Here is an 11,083-nt window from a genome sequence, read left to right on the forward strand (position 1 = left end):
ATTCAGTGCAGTTTGCGAGAGGTTGATCAATCCCAGGTGAGGCTCAGCTCACTGCTGCCTCACCTAACTTCGCTCCCGAGCATTTGAATGGGGAAATGCAATAATTCAGAGATTTTGAAGAAAAAATAATCAAAATTGGTTAAGCTAAATGAAAAATAAATACTTCATAGTACAAACCACAAGGTGAAAAGAGCAATATAAATTATTTTATCCTTATATATTATTTTTCCATGACCGCACATCACTGAGAAGTACATAATTTAACTTTTCTCACCTGCACAACTAACAGTCCAGTATGGAGAATGACATATTTCTCATGGAATTGCTACTTGTCATTATAAGGCTTAGTAAACATCTTGCAGATATTAAAACTGGACTGTCTGACCTACACACAAAGCTCTATGTGAATTCAAAAGCTAACCTTGCACATCATAATGAAAACATGAGACTATCACCATCCTAATGGAGGCAGATGGTGGCTGAACTCCTGCTGGAGTGTTAAGCATTCAGCCAGCGCTACAGTGAAATAGTTTGAAATCAAATCAAATCTTCGTGTATCAAAACGGCCCTGTCAAATGTCAGGCCTAAACTTTGTGTAAACATATAAACATTTATGTTCAGAGATGACTGAGCTTGAGATCATTTCAGTCTCTGGATGTGGAACATGAAAACAAATAAGTTCCACATCGACACCAGTGTTTCTACCTGAGGTAGACCTAGAGAGGTCGATTTGTGTTGTGAAGCTTAACGTGAACGTAAAGAGCTGCCTTTCAGCAGAGTAAGTATACTATCATGGTGTTTTGTTGTATTTGAGGAAAAAAGCTCAATCTCATTTACACATCTCATTTATAAATTCTTAATTATTAGAACTTGTTAGAAACCTCAAATAAACAGTAACCAGATAATATTCTGATTTTTTAAATTATTATTATTATTATTATTATTATTATTATTATTATTATTCAGAAGAATGACTTTATACTCTTGGGGAGAATTATGAATTAAAAATTCATACAATCAGAATCACAAGAACTTTTGTGCATTTCAGCCTGTGGTGTGAAATGAGGAACACTCGATAGTCCAAAATGAGTTTCTGCAGAGTTTTCTTTGATAATAGTTTTCCCACATCCATATAAACAGGAAAGATGAAGGTGACTGTAGGATGGTAGAAGTTATATAGAGTTTAAAAGTGTTACATCAGACAAATATAAAAATAATTACAGAAATGTGGGCTTAATGGATGGTACGTTTAAAACCTGAGAAAAAGGATTTAATGTGACAAATGAGCCTCAGCAGATATTTGCTCTTAACTCGAAGCACCGCTTTCAGCTCTATCAGTGATTCATTCATTTGTCAGGAATACAGGTGATCACATTATATAGTAAGTTATCAGATCAAATACTTAATACAATCCAGTGTCACTGATCTCCACTGTCAGGACGGCTTCGCCCGAGTCTGTCATGGAGGCACTGAGAATAACGTAGTCACCCTCGTAAAAAAGGCCAGGCTCGTCAGCCTTTCCTCTAACAAAGTCACTCTCACCTCTATTGTACATCTTGTAATAAAGGCTGTGGTCGCATTTTCTACCTTTATTAAAGATTCCCACAGCAAGCCAGTTGGAAAAAAGGATTCTGTCATAGGGCACGGAGAACATGACGGCCATGATGTGGTTGTAGTCGTTCAGCTCGGCATTGAAAAGGTCGAAAGTGAAAACCCCAACAGCGCCGCTCGCCAGGCCCTGTCGTCTTGTTGAAGCGAGCCTTGACGGCAGAGCAGGGACCGACCATCGGAGGGAAAGGGACCTGGCAGAAGCCGCTCACAGTGTAGACCCTGAAAAATGGAGACATAGAAAAGCAGATTTATTTGTATTTATCTTGTTGTTCTCGTAAAGATAGCTTACAGGGTTTATAAAAATCTATAGAGAAAAGAACAAAAAAAATAAAACATTTACTTAAGAAAATGTCAGGAATCTGCAATGTAAGACAAATTCTCGCTTTAGGTAAGGTTTTATCTTATCTGAAGCCGTTTCATCACTTTTCTGCAGTGATGAGCTGGTGTGTTATGAGATCACTGGAGCCATTCACAAACAGGCAAACGTCTTCTAAAATTATGACTATTGTTTACATCAATATTCATTATTGATTGGGTGTCTGCCCAGTCCAGGACAGAAACATTTTGACAAACCTCTTAAGACTTCACTGTCGTACCCACATTTAAAGTTAATGCCTCTATTAATGTATATTAAAGTACACTAAAAGAGGCATTATCTAAACGTCTTCCACGTCACAAATTGGCAGACTTTAAAATTCCTTAGCTTGTCTGAAGTGACTCCAACATTTTTTTATGAAATCGCCTAATTTAATTATAGTTTGTAAGCTGCATTGTGGAAATTGTTCAAACAGCAGTGCACGTTTTTTTTAAAGAAAAAAACACCCTCTAACAAAAGCTAGACGATTTCATAATATAAACAAATTTCTTTATTTCCTTCTGGAGCAGGAGGTCAGCAACGTCCAGAGGTCACCAGTCCAGAACCTTTCAGACGGATCCCTGGTCCAACACAGCTGAATCAAACGACTGAATTAGCTCCTCATTAAGTTCTTCAGAGTCCTGCTAATGACTTCACTCAGGTGTGTTGAAGCAGAAACAGATCTGAAAGTTGAAAATGCCTGGCCCTCGAGGCCTGGGGTTGCAGAATCCCTGCTCCAGACATTTCAGTCGTAGTGGATTGCCTTGTTGAACTAATAGAAATTAAGCCTAAACAGGTTTACTTGACGAAAAAGGGAGTTATAAGAGCAATGCATCACCTTGGGTTGGAAAGAGTGTAGGAGTTTGTATTGTTCCTGATCTCAACGGAGCAGCGACGGCGAGGCATTGTGTTGAGGTAGGTGGAAGGTGACCAGACTGGGGCTGTGACATGCAGACAAAAAAAAAACAAACATAAAAACATTAGATTGATAAAGATGGATTTTTAAAATCTACAAACAAAATAACCAGCGGGTTGGGAAAAAAGTATTCATCCAGTAAGTTTTTGGAATCGATTTAATTACATCAAATTACAGCTGAAAACACGTCAACAATTTCACCATCTGAAACAATTCTGATGCATAGCTTTGCTTACCTTCAGTCGATCCGCTTGTTGCAAAGACAGCCGGATGATTGGACGAGAATAGGTCGGGTGTCCTGGTTTTAGCCTGAATGTGAAATCGCACCGCGTCAGCTCAGTCACAAGTGAGCTCTTATTGACTCCACTAATCAGGACCTTTAACTCTCATGCTTGGTATCTTCAGTCCTTTTCTACGTGTGACCCTCAAATTACCACACTGAGTTGGAGAGTGATTCAATCACAGCATGCTTTGCTTCGGTCCGAGTTCTGCTTTGTTTAAACGCATAAGTTTCTATGTCCCAAAGAGTAAAGTTGTAGAAAATGATTGGGATTGGCTGATTTTCAGTAGCTCAGTTGAGAGCTTGACCTTTCAACCATAAGACTATCACATTGTTGGACTTCTGTTAATCAGAATTTGTAAACTTTTAACACACTGGTTCTTGATAAATGAGCCAGTGAGTTAGTATTAACTTGACTCTGGTATCACTGTAAATACTCACAATTGGTTACATAGAAATACGTAAGAACTCTCCATAAAAACATTTGCCTGCAACAAACTACTAAAATGACAGTTCTCACTTTGTGGCTGACAAGACGAAATCTTGGGAAACAGTGGAAATTCCCACCCGAACGCTTAGAGTTTAGTCAACAGACTGATATCAAGCTGGGAGAGACCAGTTAGTGACCAGTTAAAGGCTCATGAACTGGACAGAAGTCAAAGTCCATACAGAAAGACTTGGGAAAAGTCAGAAACTGGCATTATTCACAGGCCAAACAAAAAAACAAAACAGTAAAGAGTAATCAACTACTTGAACACATATGAGGGAGAAACATTTTGCAGTAAACTAAACTAAACCTGGACATCCTTGTAAATGTATAGTTTATTTTAGAGCTGTGCAAATTTGAGACTGAGCATCCTGGATAAGCTTTTTAAGAGGCCAACGTGCAACACGACAGCTTTTCAGTTAATACAGAAATAAATTACAAACGTTAACCTTGGCTAGAAAAGTTCAGTTCAGTGTCTTTCTTAGAAACAATCTCAAAATGACAAAAATACAAGGTATAAAAATTATTTATTATTTATTACTTAGCCTACAAGAAAACTAAGAATGATTATTACAACGTTTTCAACCTTTTGTGCAATTAAAGATTTCTCTTGCAGGTTTTCAAACCAAAAACTGGTAGACCACATTCATTTAGCCTGTTGTGAAAAGAATATATGATCTGAATCATGTTCCAGAAGCAATTTAGTCAAACTATAGTTAAATTTATTTTCTTCAGATTAACAATAAAGGCAAAGGAAATGGCCCACAACAGAAATTCACAAAGCATTGTGAATTTTGGTTGTTTGTACCCACAATTTTCCATTTAATCTGCTTGTGGTTCACATAGTCACACTGTAAACAGTTTTCTGATGCTGAAGCTGCTCCTACATTGTTCTTTATCTCACTTTATATGTTTGTGTTTTAAAGAAAAATACCTTTTACTATAGGTCTAAAAATGAGAAATTTAATTGATTTTATGAAACATAAAGACCGTTCACTTCTTTGAATTACGTTGCTTCTGATACAGTCCCAGTTTGAATAATGCATGTGTACTGGGATCAAGGGCATGTACAGTAACTCAGTGTTCAGACTGAATTACACGCACTCACTCAGTAGGTAAGATCCCACAACCTCACTTACTCTTAGTATATTTTTTCCATATTTCAAATAACCACGTGGGGCTTAACACATGCCTCTTTAGTAGACAAAAAAAATAAATAAAATTAGGTCATGCTGTCAGTTTTCGCTTTCAGTTTCAAACAAACCCTTACACAAACTATGCCCTCAACAACAAACACAAAAGCATAATGGCTTTATGCAGAGAAATTTATTTGAAAGAATATTTCAGGTGGATAGATTTTATTGCTCCATCTCATCTTCCTCTTCGGTAGGTAAATGTTGGCGCTGCATAGAGTTAAGAGCGGCAGCATATTTAGCCATGTTGCTGAGCCCGTTAACCACACAGCAGCTCAGTGCACTGCGGGACGTCTTCATGTCGTTGGCACTTAGCCATATGTTGGTCTTGATGTCATAAAACTCGACATTAGGGATGGTGGTGATGCCACCGAAGCCTCCCGCGACAAACAGGTTGTCAGTTCATCACGGAGAATGCCAAAATTACTGCGGGCGTTTGGCATGCTGGGCACACTGCACCAGGCGTTGGTGGAGGGATTGTAAGGCCTCTGTAGTGTTCAAACGTGACACGCCATCAAAGCCCCCAACCTAGAGTAGAATATTTGATAGGGATATGGTTACGATGTTGCAAAACCCAAGTGGACAACTGGTTTTGTCAAAATAAACAGTTAAATTGATTTTTTTTTTTTTTTTCTGTGATAAGTCTGAAAAAGTTGGGTCAGAGTCAACAAATGTCTTTTTAGGCTGTTCAAAAGAGAATAGCACATCTGGTGATGTTTTTTTAATCATTTTAGTAAAAATAAAGAAAGCTGAAAGTGTTAATCAATTTAAAACTTGTCTAAATGTGTATTTATTTCAAGTGTAAAGATAGTTGAGACTTTGTAGTATTACCTTCTGTTGTTATTTTTTAGATATTAATAAGGAAAAGTCTTACAACTTGACAGTTTATGAATACACTGAGTTGAAGTGAAAAATTGATCCTCCCACTAAAGATAGAGATCTGCTTGTTGTTTACATAAATTAGATCGACATTATCTTTCAGACTAAAGGAGAAATAATGTATCTGGAGTACATCATCAAAAGGAAGTATCGACTGAGGGTTTTTGGGTATCTTATGCATATATAAGAGTCAACAACAAATATAACATATACATAAAAGTATGAAATATCAATGCTTTGGAGCAGCAAATGCTGTCATTGAGAATTTCTGTTGCAGATAAGTTCAATACCTGGTTTTCTAACTTGCACTCAATAGCTCAACACTTTGATACAACACTTCAATCTCTTGCTCACACATATCAACCAATCATATGGCAGCAAATCAAGGCATTCATGCATCTCACTTTGGTTTTAAAAAGAAAAGAGCAGCTGAAGTTCAAATTAAGGATAAGAAAGTGCATTTAATGGAGTTTGAAGGTTTCTTCTAAGTCAGGTTTCAGTATTTTAGCAACTGCTGATCTACTGGAATTTCCACACAAAACTCTTTCCACAATTAATAGAAAATGGCTCAAAAAAACAAGGAAAAAAATCCAGTGAGAAGCAGCTTGGTGTCTGAGATTCAGAGGACACTGGACCAACAGGTTTAAGAGGGAAGAAAGGCATAAACAACCAGCTCAGTTTTTGATATGAGCCGTTTGGGCAACTGCCCAGAGTGGCATGAGACAGGGATGGTTTACAAGCATCAGACAAAAATAGGTAATTTGAAGGAGGCTTCAAACTGTTTTAAGCACTTCCAGTCAAGTGGGGAGTTGGCAACCCATGCCTGCTGCTGAAAATAGGGAAATATTTTTATGTAATTTCTGTGAGACTTCACTTCATTTTAGCTAGTTCAAGAATTTAGATGATTGGTTTGGGGCCGGTAGAAGGAAGGGTTTGCCCAAGTCATTATTTGTGCAACGCCAACCAAGGTACATGGAATACCATATCTGAATGCACACCTTGTTAAACCTTGAAGCAGATGGGTGACAGAAAACTAGGCACCACTCCTGTCAGCTAAAAACAAGAAAGTGCAAACGTGCTTACCAAAGTTTGATATTTCTGCTGAGCTCAGTGCTTTTGTTTCTGCTCCACTGTACTCACTGCAAAGATGTAGTTAGCATAGGCAGCAACGCCGACCCCACTACGCCTGCTGCTCATGTTGGGAATCAGGGTCCACTGGTCTTCGTCTGGGTTGTAACATTCGGCTGTGGATAGACACTGTATCCCGTTGAAGCCGCCACAAATGTACACCTAGAGAAAGTGGAAAATAAATGGTGTTTGGTTAAAATTATCAACCTGCCCTCTGAAATTTCTTGTGTTTTTCTAGACTGACGTCTAGCAGTTCAGAAATTTTCCATTTCCCTTTATTAAAAATGAGAAATTACTCAATAATTAATCAAGTTTATTTGTATCACACATGTCAGCAATAAGGCAGCTTAATATGCTTTACATCATAAAAACACCAGTAACCAATTGTGAGACCAGTAACAAACATTACATTTTGTCAAGTGCCAGTCATTAAAATTATCAATACACATCAAATATGTTGGTCAATGTTGCAGTGATTATGGTTCAAAGGCAACTCTAAACAGGTGGGTGTTTGGTCTAGATTTAAAGTGTAAACTCAGTGTTTCAGCTGATTTGAAGTTTTCTGGGAGTTTGTTCCAGATTTGTGGTACACAGAAACTGAATACTGCTGAATGCCATGTTTGGTTCTGGCTCTCGGGAACCAGAGCAGACCAGAACCAGAAGACCTTAGAGGTCTGTAAGGTTGATATAACAACAACTGGTCATTAATGTTTTTTGGTGCAAAGCCATTTAGTGATTTATAAACTAACAAAAGTATTTTGCAGTCTATCCTCTGACCTACAGAGAAGCCAGTGGAACTGGAATGATGTGCTCTATCTTCCTGGTTTCAGTAAATTTGCTCAACAGAAACACACCATGTTCGAAAAAAACCAAAAGGTTTCTCACTAAGATTACTTTGCAATGGGATGTGGGGGGTTTTCAGACCCTATCCAAATAGATGTATTTTGCAAAACTGTAAAGGTAACACTTTTATTCGCATCACACAAGTCGTGATCAACAGCCAGATGTTACTACTGGCAAAAACGACAAAGAAGATGACAAGAAATAGTAGGAGGATAATATAATATTCTTCAGGTGATAGAAGGCCAACTTTGTAACTGTCTTCATGTGGCTCTAAAGGTTCAGGTCGGCGTTCATCACCACACCCAGATTTTCTGCCTTCTCGCTGGTTTCTATCTGTAATAACTGAAGCTTCATCCTGACTCTTGAACGTTCCTCTTTAGGTCTAAAGCTGTTGACTTCAGTTTTGTTTCTGCTCAGCTGGAGAAAGTTATGGCATATCTACACATTGATTTCTTAGGCATATGTTCAGTGCCTGGATGGGTTTAGAGTTACCTGTTGACATGGTAATATAGAGCTGTGTATCATCTGCATAGTTATGATAGCTAATCTTATTTCCTGTTATAACCTGAGCTAGATATTGAATAGAAGTGGTTCCAGGGTTGAACTTTGAGTTACCCTGCTTGTGACTTCCATCCTATGTTATGAGAAACTACCTATAAATGCAAAGAAATTCCTATTCTTTATATGAGATTCGAACAAGATGAGTGCTGGACCAAAGAGTGTATAATATGACATATTCCACTATTGCTCATGTTGGCAATAATGTGATACAAACAGTCTGAATTACCCAACGTTTACCAAATAAATCTCTGCTGTTTTCTCTGTGCTAGTCATAAACAAAACAAAATAAATTAGTAGATAATTATAAATTAACATAAATTAGTGCCACCTACTCTACTATAAAGGGTTGCACAACTGGCATCACTCCTCTGCTCATGCATGGAAGAAATAATAGTCCACTGGTTGCATTTTGGGTCATAGCGTTCAGCAGTGTTTAGCCGTTCCTGTCCATTGTAACCTCCTAAAGCATATATGTAGTCATTCATCACTGTCACACTGACAAAGCACCGACTGACATGCATCGGTGACACTTCTTCCCAGTTGTGCGAGGTCAGGTCAAGTCTATGCACAGCGCTGAACTGCTCAATACTGTCAAAACCACCAACACAGTAAATTGATCCATTGTAGAAGACAGCGCCATGATAAGCCCGGATGGTTTCTGTGGTATAGGCCACATCTATCCAGCGATCACTGCGAGCATCGTAGGCTTCAATTAAACTGGTAGGGCTGCCATCAGTCCAGCCTCCTATGGCCAACAGGAGAGCGGGCGGCACCCGTGGGATTGCTAAAGATGGGTAGGCAAAAGACCTGTGGCTGGTCCTTGACATGTGGTCCAGGATGGGGTTCAATGTCTGGAAGAGCATAGCTCGACATTCTGGATTTGTTTTCACCAATTCACTTTCATTCACATGTTCTATGAGGTACTTTGGAGACATCCAAGCCAGTCTGATCTGCAGAGAGACACAAATACATGAGTTGGCTAACATTGCGTAAAGCATGGCCTTTCCAGTGCTTGCCACAGACTTAGCTAGTACAAAAGAAAATGCGAACCTTTTCTAGTTCACTTTCACGAAATGGCTTCAATCTATTTTTCTTTTCAGCCAAAATGTGTAGCTAATTCAGAATCGAGGACATCGTCTCACCATGACATTAATAGTCCTTAACCTAACCCAAAATCAATCAATCTCTCTCTGTCTGTCTCTCTATGTGTGTCTATGTGTGCATGTGTATATATACGTGTGTGTGTGTAGATGCTTTATAAAATAAATAAATATATATATATTATTTTAGTTTTATTTTATTAAATTAAATTAATTAATTTACCAAGTTAATTTAGGTAACTGCCTATATATCTATATAGATCTAGATATATCTATATACATGTACATAGATCTATATATATCTATATCTACATAGATCTATATATATCTATATCTATATCTATATAGATCTAGATATATCTATATATATATAGATATATCTAGATCTATGTACATGTATATAGATATATCTAGATCTATATAGATATAGATATAGATATACTGTATATACTGTATATACAGTATATCTAGATCTAGATCTAGATCTAGATATATACATATATGCCCACCACACTCACCTTAGAAAAAAGTAATGAGCTGTAAGTTTTCCGTTCCTTGGGCGCATGGGCGAGCCATTTGAGGATGGCTTTGTATACCGTCTTCTCCTGCTTTACAATGAGCAAGTCACTTTCAATGATTTGAACTAGCTGTTGTGCAGAGAGCTGAAGGAAATCTGCGCAGGTGTCAACAACTTCTTTGAAATGACTCAGAGTGTATAGTTCGGACTTCTCTCTCAGTTCTGGGTGGTAGAACGTATCTGTTAGCAACCAGATGCTGAGACAGTTCTGTGGGTTCAGCTGCTTTTCTAAATAATCACTACAGGCTTGTAAAAGGCCAGTCATATTGTAACGGTCTGCTACTACGAAGAGGTCCAGTGCATTTTGTCCTGTCAGAAGAACATTGCCTGTGTAGGCAAACTCGATAATAAGACACATTAAGCTGGTTGACATTCCAGGGATGTCAAAGGTCACACAGTCTGGTGTTGACCAGTGGCTAAACAGAGCTCTGTGAAGAAACACAACAAAACAAATAGTCATTGGACTGAAAATGAACACTCACATATTTCCAGATCATGTAGCGCATGCTGAATCCAAAAATCAGGATAATCACAGTTTATTATTAAATGTTCTTCTTATCTCTATTAGGCTTGTTTCTCTTACTACTCTCTGTTTCTTAACAAGCCGCCCTATTTAACTTTTTAATGTCAATTCTGCCATATCTCCTGCTAAGAGCTTACCTGAAATATGGGCTACATTTGCACAAGACGACCTTGTGTACATAGAATTCACCGCCATCCACTCTGATCACTGTGTCACAAAGCTGCTGCCTCATGCAGAGCTTGTTATGCAGTGACATGTTTTAACCAATATTTGCTCCCTAGGATTAAAGACCTTTCTACTCTCCTCACTCGTGGACTGATTTCCTGCAGAAACAAAAGGCTGTGAGAATTTCAGAACTCTCACAGGGTCTGTCATTTCAATTTCTGTGACGTCACATGAACTAGTCATGAGAATTCCAAAGGTAACCATTCCAAGGATAAATCCAGCTGTCTGTATTAGATTAGTTATGTTAAAAATCGGCCATATAAATGATTTCATTTTAGATAATATCATATCAATTAGCTGGGAAAGTAGATATCCTACCAACCTACTACTTAAAGCTGCAGTATGTAACATTTATTTTTAAAAAAACTTTATTATTGAAATTGTTATGTCTTGACAGTATGTCAT

General features: G+C 38.0%; 1 protein-coding gene and 1 pseudogene across 1 annotated transcript; both read right to left on the bottom strand.

Annotated features, from left to right (window-relative positions):
- Positions 1–1,062: 1,062 nt before the first annotated feature.
- LOC116727515 (DELTA-sagatoxin-Srs1a-like) lies at positions 1,063–2,901 on the bottom strand (annotated as a pseudogene).
- Positions 2,902–5,007: 2,106 nt separating this feature from the next.
- Positions 5,008–10,709, bottom strand: LOC116726407 (kelch-like protein 10). Its single transcript, XM_032573118.1, is given in 7 exon segments — positions 5,008–5,244; positions 5,247–5,324; positions 5,326–5,370; positions 6,862–7,011; positions 8,586–9,203; positions 9,872–10,358; positions 10,591–10,709. Coding segments are annotated over 7 exon segments (1,734 nt in total).
- Positions 10,710–11,083: the final 374 nt, after the last annotated feature.

This window comes from Xiphophorus hellerii, chromosome 1, assembly GCF_003331165.1.
Source record: "Xiphophorus hellerii strain 12219 chromosome 1, Xiphophorus_hellerii-4.1, whole genome shotgun sequence".
In the NCBI taxonomy this organism is placed as follows: Eukaryota; Metazoa; Chordata; class Actinopteri; order Cyprinodontiformes; family Poeciliidae; genus Xiphophorus; species Xiphophorus hellerii.